At 42.6% G+C, this 13,710-nt stretch overlaps 1 protein-coding gene across 10 annotated transcripts in view; it reads left to right on the top strand.

Annotated features, from left to right (window-relative positions):
• The window catches only part of LOC119216226 (arf-GAP with coiled-coil, ANK repeat and PH domain-containing protein 2-like), a 33,772-nt gene that overhangs the window by 4,294 nt on the left and 15,768 nt on the right, over positions 1-13,710 (top strand). For all 10 annotated transcript variants that reach the window (XM_037468832.2, XM_037468828.2, XM_037468833.2 and 7 more), the window contains exons 2-8: positions 3,839-3,896; positions 5,092-5,211; positions 5,904-5,957; positions 8,019-8,077; positions 9,067-9,250; positions 11,268-11,312; positions 11,391-11,486. In XM_037468832.2, coding sequence (XP_037324729.2) covers positions 3,839-3,896; positions 5,092-5,211; positions 5,904-5,957; positions 8,019-8,077; positions 9,067-9,250; positions 11,268-11,312; positions 11,391-11,486 — 616 coding nt within the window. The remainder of the gene's footprint in view (positions 1-3,838; positions 3,897-5,091; positions 5,212-5,903; positions 5,958-8,018; positions 8,078-9,066; positions 9,251-11,267; positions 11,313-11,390; positions 11,487-13,710) is intronic.

Below are 13,710 nucleotides of genomic sequence, written 5' to 3' on the forward strand. Positions count from 1 at the left end.
TGAGCGAGCTAGTGATCACATGTTGCTGTTCGACTTTCCTCCTGGACGTTAGTCATTCAGGCCCCAATGCCTTCTGTCAGCAGTCAAGGTCATCATTATTCACATTTTTGAAAATACTTTAAATGACTATTTATCATACCGCAGTTTTGGGACAACTACTACTGCATTGAGAATGTTGAAATCTATTAAATAAAACCAAGCCTCCCATGCTCACTCTTTGTCAAATGGACCCTCATTATAGTTGTGAAATACGCTGCATGATTTATTTTCTACGGCGGTCAGTGTTTTGTCCTCTAGAGAGCAGGAAACTCGCATATTAATGGCTTTAATGTTCTCCCATCCCTGATGATAAACCAATCGTCCTTTCTGTCTCACGTAGTGGTGTTTTTATTCTTTGGTCACACCGATTTTATTACAACCCTTCCAAAAATGTACAGGGAACAAATCCCTGAGACGGCTCCTGCTGTCAGGCAATGGCCCAGATTTTCATTCGGCCCGGGCCCCTCCTTTTCTTATCCTCTGTCAGCACTTTCACAAGTTTGGGCCTCCGGCACACGTTACCAATTTTAGAAGGAAATAGTCATGTTCTCTTTATTATATTGAAAGGCATGGAGCTGCCTGACAGAATTTAAGTTGCATAACCAAGCCAATTCTATTTTAACCATGAGGTTGTTTCCCAGGGAAAGATGGCAGAGTGTTAATGACCTGCCTTTTGATTCTGTCGGCTTTATACATTCGGATCTGGGACCTGCCCTCCAAATGTCTCCGGTTGTTTTCCCCTGTGCTGCTATAACCGAGCAAACAACATCAAGTGCTTTCATCAAGGTCAAAGCCGCAACCTTTGTTCAGAGAGTAAAGAGAGTTGCTGGTTTTAAAATCGTACTATGTCTTTTTGTATGAATTAATAATTGCATAGGAAGTTGAGGGCTCTTCAATCAGATCTTTTATTTGCTTATAGAATATAATATGCGGTTGCCTTTGTGTAGGGATGGTATCAGTGAAGCACGCATGCGCACACACACAAACCCTTTTATTTGCAATTATCCCCTTTCACCCGGGTTTTCTTAAAATGTAAATCTTCCATGGAGGACGCATCTGTTGCGTACTGCTTTGTGAAAGCTTTGGCCCCCCTTCTGGTTGCTGGTAATAGTGTCAAAACTACTGATTGCAGCTCTGTCACTACTGCCTTCACACCGGCAAAATGCCCTGTGTATAAATGTAGATCCATTTGAGGATGGCTAAATCCACAGATCCTGGGGCCTGTCCCCAGAACAGTCATCATCTGGGCCGGGCATCAAAGAAATGGACTTTGCCTGTAGCAAATGACGAGGGCCAACAGGGATTAATGTCTCTGAAAGAAGCAAGCTCTTTATTGCTTCTGACCCCCTTTTTGTGCCTCCGTAGCTACGTAAGCTCAGTTCATCCCCCTCAGTTTGGGTTGACAAAATGTCCCAATCGCTCTGTGACAGAGTTGCCACGTGGCAAGCATTTCTTGACACCATATTTGTTGCATTATAAAACAAAGACTATCTTGTTTACTCCTGATTGAGTGGGGCTTCATGTCCTGGTCACGGACTTGACCGCGGCCCGATATTTTCTTTTCACCAATATTAGTTTTCTATCTGATATTCATCTTGGTTTCATCAAACATAAATGTGTTCCTTAGTGTGGGATCCTCTATCTTCTACGTGAACCAGTTCTGTAGAAGAAGGCCGTCTGAACTGCCTTGTTACTCGCCGATGAAGCACACGTCACGTGTCGATGAGACGTGGAGATTCTCTCGGATAAATTTCAGTCTACAAACAAGAATATCGAATCTGATCTCAAGCAATACTTTACATTACAACCCTCTTCATAAAGAGAACAACCTTCAGACCGAGGAGGTTTGCATTAAAGGATATGATCTAAATTCTACTTGTGTTTTCAAGGCTTTGATCATCCCTGCTTTGAAACAAAACTTGAATGCATGCACTTGTTATTGTTAAACAGATGCCCATTAGATGAATATATAATATATACATACATACAGTAAGTCCAGTACCTCATGAAAGGTCTCCGCAAGCTCAGTTGTTTTCTCCCTGACAGTAACCAGATGTTGGCAGCTGTTAGTGTGACGCCATATGGAAGAACAAACTGGAGAGGGTTTGAGGAATGCCCCCTGCAGAGTTTCCTGTTTAATCCTTTTGCTATATCCTCACATTCGTAGTCCTGTATGATAACTTGTGTTTTAACAAATTAAAGTAATGGTGTTAACCTGAACTCTATAGTATCAGTCTTACAAGAACTGAACAGAGGGCAAGATTGAGATCTTGAAATTGGACTTTTTTTTAAAAGAAAACAGTTAGAAAATGAGCACAAATCCCTTTGGCTGAAGCTAACATAAATAATAGATGGTGTTGAACACCCTTGTGAACGGCCCTTGTGTTTTGATTCTGCTCATGTTTCCTCGGGTAGCGTAAAGCAGAAACATGTCTAAACAAAGTCAGTGGTGGTTGCTTACATTTCAGTTTTTTTTTTTTTTTTTAAATACCTGCATTGAGTGTACTGAGCACATGCATCGATTCACTAACCAAAGCTACTTTTCCCTCGATCGAGTGCGATCACAGGAACACGTTTGACTGTGCACGTTATTATCCAAAATGGGGGGCCGAGTTATTCACCAGCCTGTGGTGATGTTCTCTTCCCCCCCCCCCCCCCCCCCCGTGGCGCTCGCTCACTCGTAGGCTGAGGATTGTGGGGAGAAGCAAGCTGTGCTTTGTCACATTTCACGGGGCAAACTGCCAGACGGGACTCCAGCCCTGCGGCGTTACCCAAGATGCCGTGTGTGTCTCTGCGCATGGTTGTGCCAGTATACCTTGGAAGTCTATATATGTCCTCTATTGTGGTTTTCAGAGGCTACAATTGTAGAAAATGAGCTTGTTGGTGAAATTGAATTGTAATATTTAACTTAGTGTGTGTGTGCTGCATTTAAATGGTGAAGATGTAAAAGATATGACAATCAAGCAAATATTGTCACTGTTATCATAGAAGACATAAATCAAGATCTGATTTGCAGTGTCTTAAAGCTTCATATACCCCTTCTTTGGTTTATTTAACTGTCTTCTCTTTAAGGGATAACTTATTTTTTTGCCACCCCATCTTTCCATTTTGTGTCCATGTGAGTAATAATGGGACAATAATCTTTTGATATCACTCTATTATTGAGGCAGACTCTACTTCTTACTTTAATGCTATAAACAGGATTTGATGGTCTCAGATGCTACCTCTAAGTCTTCTTGAGTACAGTCTGATGTTCTGACACATTTATTTGTGTAGGCACTACACGTAAAATACAATGGTCCCACTTTGACTCAAGTAGACCGTGGGGCAGGGTTCCCTCTAGGGCGGGTCTACCTTGATTGACAGGTTGCTAACGCGGTGTTGTGTGGTCTGGGAGTTTTTTTTCCCCCACATTTTTGTCTTAAAACATATATAGTTGTACTGGTCACACAAATTCTGGGGACCAAAAACCGAGTTGATGATGCCGAAACTCTGGTTTCAGAACATTAGTCCACACCACTGGATGTGCCCATGGGGACAAACTCCATCTCTCATATAGAGTCTACGGGCCGTATGCAGTGAACAAAGGGCATATAGTAAATGTGAACGTTATTTATAAGGTAGCAAGGACTGTAAACCAGTAGTGATAATGTTCACAAGGATTCAGTGTATTTTATCTTCCATTCACCCTGCAAGTATGTGAATTGCTGCGTGTCCATGAAGTTGCTAGTGATGAGTCATTGTAACACTTGATTTAAAATGCTTTTTTTTTTTTTTTTTCCTTTGTCTTTTCCCACAGAGCTACCATAGAGGAAGTGGAGGGGGATGTGTGCGAGTTGGAATCCAAGCTCGACAAAGTGAGTACCACCCATGAGAAAAACATTGCTAAGTTGTTCATTTGTTCCAGCGTTCGGTCCCCCGTGTATCTGCCGGCCTTTAAATAGGACCCTGATGGAGTCGCTGTGCTAGCTTTCTTTTATGACTGACTTTCCAAGTAACAGCTAATTCCCCCACAGTAACTCTTGTCTCCTGATGCTCGTTCCCTTTATATCTTCTTTCCTGGCGAGGTGATCCTCTCGGCCATTCTGCGGGCTCGATGTATAATCCAAAAAAACTAGTTTTCATCAGAAGTTGGGTCCTGCCCTGATAGCAAACCGATCCCTCTTCCCAATAGAGGCCCCCCACAGCACAGAGTGTGTTCTCTGGCTAACGAGGGACCTCAAGCTTGGAAGATCCAGTTCATTGTTTCTGGAGTCTCAGTCCCACCTCTCTGACTCAGCCCCGGCTTCACTTCCACTCCTGCCTTGGAGAGGAAGGATCTGCGAGGGAGTGGGTGTGTGTGTTTGCATAATGCTCAGTGTGTGTGTGTGTGTGTGTGTGTGTGTGTGTGTGTGTGTGTGTGTGTGTGTGTGTGTGTGTGTGTGTGTGTGTGTGTGTGTGTGTGTGTGTGTGTGTGTGTGTGTGTGTGTAATAGTTGGGGTTGAGTTGAAAGGGGCTAAGGAGTTAAACTTTTCCTTTGACAGACATGTAGATGGACGTATGACCGTGCTAACAGTTGCGGCTTCGGATGTTCTTGCAGTTTAGGTTGAGGTCAGATGTGGTTCATTAACTTGATGGTGTTATGTTTATTTTTTGTCCTAATTCAACTCTATGAAAATGAAAAAAGGCAGAAAGACACAAATATTTTAAAAACGTTTTACAAAATCAATAGTGTGTTTAGTGTGTGCGGTGTGTTTTAGCCAGTGTATGTTGGTTCATGATTATCATCCAGTTAATCAAGAACTGCTGATTCAGATCACTGTTAAAGTGACCTTTTACCATCTGAACTTTGCTACCAATGCAGCTATTTGTTTGGGACTGAACAGTTTGTGTTGTTCCACATTCTGAATAAAACATTTGATTAGTTTGATATGGTTAACAACTCGCATGAGTTATTTGAGTTTGATTTCTGATTAAATTCCTTAATTCACTTGAGACTTCAGCATTTCTCAATTTTTCTCACTTTTTCTTATGATTACCTCTGACCATTTCCCTTGTTCCTTCTCTCTCTAGTTGGTAAAGCTGTGTATTGGGATGATAGACGCCGGAAAAGCCTACAATGCAGCCAACAAGCAGTTTGTTAATGGGATCCGGGAGCTAGCCCAGCAGTCCACCAGAGATGAGGTCATCGAGGTAAACAGAAAGAGACAAACATTAGTTTGATAACAATGTTTGGGGTTGTGTTGTTTCTCTCGGTTCTTCATGAAGGCAAGCCTCTTTTGACATACTATACAATCTCAGACATTTAAAATCATTTTACAATAAAAACTAACCATGGCAGACTTATTATTCCTAGTTCCCAGATGTAAAGAGGACTGCACTTCCTCTCTATTGGCACGCACTTGTCTCTTTTGAGCAGCGTGTCTCAATCCCCTCAAGACGTTACCAGATGATATCTAAATTTAACTAAATGAGGCGGGATGTGAAACCTTGCACTGGGTCTTGTCGAGGTCACAGGTTGTGTTTTCTCACATAAATGTTCAGGGCCAAGCACTTCCTCTCTGCCTCCGTCTGTTCCCCTCAATGCCTCTTCATTGGGTTTGAAGTTCAGCCACTGCATGTATTTCAAGGGAGTAACTTGGCCAAAAGAATTCTATCCAGTGTGTTGTTCTGCCTCCAAAAACCGCCACCCAGTTTCTGTGTAGCCCTACCTGACCGACACAAGAGTTTGATGCTGCATGCTGTAGAGTTTGCATCTTATTTGAATACAGGCCTTCTTTCATTTGATGTCTTTCTTTTGTGTGTTATTGCTATCGGAACTTATGAGGATGTTTTCACTCTGCCTGCCTTAATGGCTGTCCCTTTCTCTCCCTTTCTCTCCACAGTCCAGTCTCACAAAGTTTGCAGAGAGCCTGCAAGAGATGATCAACTATCACACGGTATGCCATCACTGCCATGGGACCTATCCTCATTATTTTAATCCTCAACGCTACGGCTGTTTGATGACTTAACTCTGCTGAACATCTGGAACAGAGCTTTTAACCGACAATTTACTGCTGTGAAGGACGGCAGCAGACTACTAGACAGGGACTTTAGGTCCGTGAGACGAGAAATACTTGCTTCCATGGGGCTCCTCAGAATTGGAAGCAAATGGGTGTAACGCGCAGCTTCATGGTTCAATTCCATTAAAGTATCAAAAAGTGCAAACTTTGTCCTCTATAAAAAGTGGTCGAAGGGAAAACCTTTTGGGTCAGATACCTAAAACCCATTTTTGTACTAAATGTCAACATAGCTTCAGGACATCCCATAAAAATAAAGTTACCCCTTCTCCAAGCACACAAAATCCATGTTGAAGAGAGTGTTATTTTTCCCTGTCTCATAAAATCCTTTTCTTCCAAGTTGTGGAAACTTTGGTATCTATTGGAATGAACCATGCGTTGCTGTGGTAAACGTGGTCACCCTCAATCATTCACAATGTGGTTGGCATCCTGTTAAAAATACATTACATGCCATTTAGCTGACGCTTTTATTCAAAGCGACATACATTGCATTATAACCCTACCTGATAATTGTACAGCTGCAACAAGCAGTGTGGCTGTTAGTGGAGTACAGGGACGGTAAAATAGGTTAAAGGCACTTAGTCAATCTTTTACAATGTAAGTGTTCTTTTTGGTTTAACATGATCGTCTCATGCACTCCACCTGCAACCACTCGACACAGACTTAAACTCTCCAAGGAGCCCTGAAGGACACATCTCATTATGCGGTTTTTTTTCCCAGAATCCGCTTTGTTAGTGTCCTCGGCTGTCAGTCCCTGGTAGGAATGAAAGTGCCGCTGAGAAAAGGTGCTCTCATTAAAAATCCTTTTTGAAGACAGAGTTGAGACACACGGCGGGCGAGAGGCTCTCGTCCTGCAGGAACGGTCCATAGCTTGATCTCGCCTGTCACGTCCGCTCTCTGCTTGCTCTGCGTCACATGTTGTTGGAACGAACGCAGCCAGGGGAAATTCGCTTCTGGGAATTGCCGCTTTTTATTTTATGGTCACTGTGGTTGTGGATGGCACCGTAACCTCTCGGATAAATGTGCATCCCTAAAAGGATTTGTTAAAAATCAAGAATTTGAACAATTTGAATGGTTAAAGATGAAGACATTTTGTTTTTTATAGCAATAATAAAGCCGGTCGATTAAAATGTTAAATAGCCTCCCCATTCTTTTAGCTGGTAAGGCTGAATTTGGCATTAAACTTTTGGATAAAGTGGAAAACCGTAGTTCAAATGGGGACATTACACAGGTATCATTTCAATGTGAGGTTTTGTCCGGGTTTGGTTGAACTGGGTTCAAGTCGGACTGTAACATTCTCGGATTAAATGAGATCCTGTGTATGTCTTTCTTTCTTTGACATTCCAAAAAGTTATGGTGGGCGGTCTACCATGATCCAACAGTGGAATCTTTCTTCACCAAATCCAAGTATAAGCTTCCTTGACTAGACGCCTAAAAGCCCCCGAGAGCCACAGCGCCGGCCGTGACTCAACACGGGGCAGCTGCGGCCACGTCAGCTGACAGTCAGGAAGGTTTTTGCTACTCAGCGATTGTTCAGCACATGATCCACTCAAACGGAGTACTCGATCTGTTTGTCACTGTGGAGCCTCTTCCAGCCACACTGCTCTCGTCTGGACATCAAATAATAACTGAAGCCCTACTTGGAGGTTGAAGTGTTTGTCCGAACTTTTGCTTGGTAGAGCGGTGCAGGTTAATGGGAGCGTGACTCAGAACTAAACAAAGCAGATCACATCTCTCGTGCTTACGTCTTTCATGAGGGGAGTTTATAAAGTCTGCTTGTTAGTGTTAATTTGGCTTCTAGTCGCACCCTGTGATGTTAACAGAAATATTTCTAAACAGAGGTGCACAATCCATGGATCAGCCTTTTTGCTGCTGACTAAGGGAAGTCCCGTAAGGATGTTAAGTGTCTCAATAGTTCAATCCGTCCTTTTTTCTTCACAGATATTATTCGATCAGGTCCAGAGATCAATCAAGACCCAGCTTCAAACATTTGTCAAAGAGTGAGTATTCATTGAATAAAGAAGCTGCTCATATCTCGGGGCTGTCCATGCTTTTAAAATGGGTCCTGCTTTTGCTTTTTGATTAATCTCTGCTTGAGAACTGACTACCCCACATTTAGCATTTTACTCATGAATTTATCCAGATCAAGTCTCTGAGAAACACTGGACATAAATGAGGGGAACTTAAAATCCATGCTGGAAGAAACGTCTAGTAGATTTTGAATACAGAAAGCCCACTAACCCGAATTTTATTAATATAAAGAAAACACATTTATCACATTTGAGGTGTTGATCCTGAAAGGACAAAGCAATTGGTATACATGGTAATATTTTTAATTAATATCTCTCAGTTTAAAGCCGTCTTACACAGCACTGAGTTCCAGTTGGCTTGTAGGAATGATTGGGGCCTTCTGGTTTATTTCATTAAAAGGATTAGCAGCTTTTGCCCATAGCAGCACAGCTTAACACAACAGCAGCCGTGGCTGGGAGACATCGTTAATACTCACTACCTTCCTGCACTCAATCACAAATATATCTCTTTAAAGACTTTTTGTCCTCTGATGCAAAACTGCTTTCACCGCTTTTTTACTTTTTTACTGGGTCTCAAGACCCACATCCAATCATTTTACAAGTCATTTTGTTTTTTAAACTTCTTAGTTTTCCCCCAAATGGATTTTTCATGAAATCCTCTTTAACCTCGGCTACTTCCTGTTGCCTCGGCCGTGGTTGTGTTGGTTCATATCCAGAGATAACTCTGCTTCCTTTAACATTTGACCTTTTTGCTCAAACCGTTGTTGACACCAAAGGGATGTGTCCTATTTGACCTTGTGTGTTGTGAGTTCTTCAAAGGTCCTAAAATTTATCCCAGGATTGTGTGAACATGCTGTTTATAATGTTCTAAATATTTGTGCCTGCAAATACGTGTACAATATATGCAGTCGGCTTTATGTGTTGGTCTTACTAAACTTCTCCCCCCTCCTCCTCATCAGTGACATACGAAAGTTCAAAGAGGCCAAGAAGCACTTTGATAAGGTGAGCGAGGAAAAGGAGGGAGCGCTCATCAAGAACGCGCAGGCTCCCCGCAACAAGCAGCACGAGGTGGAGGAGGCCACAAACATCCTCACCGCCACTCGCAAGTGCTTCCGACACATCGTCCTCGACTACGTTTTACAGGTACAGCTACTCACCCCTCATTTTTTTAACACTCTTTAGGTGACGGGTGAGGAACTTGCCCGTTAGGAGAGATGTTGGCGCTGATGTATGCAAGTGACGTCACACCATGATTATGTACCTTTTGATGGTTGACGTTCGGCTTTTTAAAATATGCCACAGAGGGGAATGAACAGCAGCTGTGTCAGTTGCATTTACAGTGAAATACCCAAACTCATCCTCACTTTAGAGGATCGGGGGGGAAAAGCAGTTTAACAAGCAAACAGATGGCAGCACTTTGATTTGTTGAAGCAGTGTCCACATGAACAGATGAAGTTATTTTTGATTTTCTTCTTTATAAATAATGATGTGGTACTTCTTTTTCATGCTAAAATGGATGAAATACTGCTGTCCTCTGAAGTTTATAATAAACCCGATTAAGGACGTAATATGCATTATCACATAAGGCCCAAACTCGGACCCCTAGACTGATTATAAAACTAATGCAGTAGAAGCTGAAGTTTGACACGTTATGGTCTGGAAGCAAATGTTCTTGTGACCAATCAGCCGTCATGTTTGATGAAGCGCTACGCTGGAGAAATGATTTTTATTAAAGATAACTACGGATCTGTCCAATGAGGAAGAAAGCAGCCGTTCATTTGAATTACTCTAAATTCATCTCTGGGGTCTTACTGCTGCTACAGATTAAAATTTGAAGAACAAAACGTGTCAAAATGAGTGGATTTACATTTATGTCCTACAACACCCGCTTGCAAAATGGTTTCATTTTACAGAGGCTGGGTCATCTGTATTGAGAGAAATTATATTGAAAATGCTCAATCTTTTTTAAAATCAAACACTATCAACTATCTTTCTGCTTCAATCAGAAAACATCTGCCGAATCTTTTTTTCCCCCCCTCCATCAAAGCCAAACGGATGTATCATTGAATACGGTTGAGCCTCCGCTGTCTCCTCGTGGCCACAGAAGCGCCGTTGAATGCGTCGTGCTTTCTGGCGAGGCAGCTGCCAACCCTGTTATTTGAATCACTCTCTAAAAGACAAAGCTGTATGGGCACAGTTCACTCCATAATTGGGATGTGAAAAGAAACCACAAAGCAGGTTTCAAAATGGGCTTGGCATGGTGCTCCAGTGGATAATCACTCATAAAATGAAGCCATGAAATCTATGAACCAGCAGCTTGCACAGCTGAAGTAAACGGGCCTCCTAAAAGTTTCACATTCTAGTGGTGCTCTCAACACTTTTACGATGTTACTAACCTCTGCAGCTTTGGCTATAGGAAACATTTTAGATAAGAAAAATAAGCTTCCTCCCCTGGGTGGAAGTTACTTTGATCTGTATTCTTCGGTGGAACCAATGTTTTGATGTCCCTGTTTTTAATGACCACAATAAAGGAGACCCGTTGGACCCAGGTTAAGGCTTAAGCATGATGCCCAGTGTCAACCGCTTCGAAGCTGCCTCGCCTTCTTAAGGAGTCCGTTGCTCCCGCCCAGTTAGTGAGTGTGCATGACACTCAGCAGCTGTTGGTTCCTCTCAGGAACAATGAAGCCAGCCGGCACGACTGCATTTACAACCACTGGTACCATTAACTTTAAACCGAACGCAACGTCTCAGGCCAGATGAGCAGCACTGTGTGCTTTAGGCTGTAGATGAGTTTTCTACCAGCACAAATGTGTGCGCACACGCACACGCACACGCACACACACACACACACACACACACACACACACACACACACACACACACACACACACACACACACACACACACACACACACCCTCTCTCTCGCAGAAAAGAAAAAGTGGAGGATGTTGATGATGGGTGAAACAAGCACAACCGCATTGAACATGTGACACGGAGCTCCTCCTGGTGTATTTGGGAAGAACTGCTCTCAGTAATGCTTTGTTTTTGTTTCATCTGCAGCATCTAAACTCGTTTTTCCTTTCCTTTCCCATAACGCCAGTGGAGAATCTTTTTTTCTTTTTCTGCTTCTCACTTTTTTTCTTTTCTTTTTTTTATCAGATCAATGTGCTACAATCAAAGAGAAGATCCGAAATCCTGAAATCAGTGAGTGCAATTTTGTTTGACATGAAAGGACTTGTGCAGCAGCCCTACTTGCTCTCTGAATGTCCTCCTTCTCCACAGATGTTGTCCTTCATGTACGCCCACCTGACGTTCTTCCACCAAGGCTATGACCTCTTCAGTGAACTCCAACCTCTGATGAAACAGCTTGGAGGACAGGTAGAGCAATCTCTTTGCAATTGGCTAAACTTGAAGCTTAAGCTGTAGTTATACTGTCGTTTACAGTTATTACATCATAAAGATGTCATTTTACAATATAAACAATGACTGATGTAAGAATATTTTTTAGTCAACATTGAAACCTCACCTGCAAAGTTTTGCAATTAGATTTTTTAAAATCTTATTCCGTATATAGTATTTGGTATTACATGAATTTGTCATCCTAAATCTGCCATAACCTTCAGAAATTAAATAACATCTCAATTTGTTTCACTTCCTTTGTAATGTTAAAAATAAACTACACAGCCCTGGAAAACATGTGCAATGGTGATAGAACATACAGTATAAACACTTTCAACATAAGCAAACTTTAATCTATTAGTGGAATAAATGATACAGTGCAGTTTATGGCAAACCCTTTTTAGTACTTAGACAAGAACCCTTTTAAAGAGCATACCTCTTCAGCGTCTCATTTAGAGCTTGTTTTTTTTAGGGTCGGAGTCTGAAAGGAAACTTTTGTTCTTCATCTAAAAGTCATCGTCATAGATTTACACATTGATCATTAGCGATTAGCACAACTGCCCTTTGACCTCCTGCTTCCACCTCCTGACAACCTCTTTGTGTTTGTGTTCCTATCCTGTGTGTGTGTATTGATGTTACTGCTATGTGTGTGTGTGTCTGTGTGCATCCTCTGATAAACAGAGCCTTCCCTCTGAGGATGGCCCCGATTGTGACTTTAAGATGATTATCACAGTGGAGCTGCTTTTACGAGGAGCAGGAATGAGGAAGAAGGCAGCCAGAGGGCTGGAAAAGGTTTTTCCCACAGTAAGACTCATTGAATATCAGCTGAGTGAACACAGCACATGAATCTGAGATTGACGCTGAAGGTTGTGGACCTTAAAACACTGAGACCGGAAGAAGAGCTCAATGAGAGGAGTATATGCAAGATTGGCTGCAGGAGCAGGGAAGGAAGGGGTCACAGTGTGGAGCTGATGAGTAGAGGACACTTCTTAAGAGTAAAGTGTAGCTTGTTAACACGTTTAATCCGTGGATAAACTAAACCAAAGGAACCAATGTTTTTTTATTTGAAAGTACATTTTTGAAGCCAGATCTGAAGACTTGCGATAGTGGACCTCTCAAGCGGATTGGAGAGAAGAGCGTGGTTTCCAACCCTCACACTCGGAAGAGAGAAATTGACCGAGCGAACCAAAGAGTGCCGGGAGAAGGGGGAACAAAAGACACACTTTGAAAAACAGATTAAAGGAAGGGATAAGAGCTGAAATGTAATCTTCTCAAAGCAAAAAGTGGAAAGGCACGAACTGTAAGGAAAGAGGGAGAGGAGTGCCGATGCTGGCAAAGGAGGAAAAGAAGGATAGAGAGTTGGTAACAGAGGTACACCGCCGTGGTGTGATTGGAAGCCTGTTGCACTGAATTTGGAACTGTGCAAAACTGAAAGGAGAAAAAGCTCGGAGCCCAAGTCGTGGGAAGCAGCGACAAGACAATTGTGGATTATTCATTCTTCTTCTCTCCATCATGAAGCTGAAGAAGGTGGAGAGTCTGTGCAGGGAGGTGTGGAGGAGCTGTCAACAGGTCTGATACTATGACTCGATGCCTGTAGTCAAAGAGAAAGCGATTAAGGGTGGGAACATAATGGATACATTCGGATACCGCTGGACTGCTTGTAAATAGCAGATATTTTGCCGATTGCATCTTTGTACGACACACGTCCTCCGGCTCAAACATCCGCTCAGTGAATACATTCATTCACAAGGATGTTTTGCATCTTTTCCGTGAGTCATTCGTGCGGCATCGTAGTGTTGCGTGTTGAGAGCGAGTCTGAGCGACAAATGTTTCGGTCTGCCGCTCTCCTCCGCTCAGTAAGGGAGATGTCAGAGTTAAGGGGTCCTTCACCAAACATCGTGTGGTGGAAACCCACACCCGCCTTTTTGTAGATAGATGTAGAAGCAGCAAGATGGCGTGAACTGCACCGGAGGAAGCGACGGAGGAAAACATTCCCTATCTGATGCTTTCGGGCTTCCGCCCATTTCCTCTCCAAACAAAACAGGAGGTCCGGCATCCTCGAATGCCGTCTTCTCTGAAATAATTAGGTCGCAGCTTTTTTGCAGACAATTGAACAGAATTAATATAATTTTGTCTTGCAAGAAATGTTGAAAGTAGAAAATGTAGCGCATGTATCAGAGAGGTGAAGGTGTTCGGCTCTCTT

Source organism: Pungitius pungitius, chromosome 7, assembly GCF_949316345.1.
Source record: "Pungitius pungitius chromosome 7, fPunPun2.1, whole genome shotgun sequence".
Taxonomy (NCBI): Eukaryota; Metazoa; Chordata; class Actinopteri; order Perciformes; family Gasterosteidae; genus Pungitius; species Pungitius pungitius.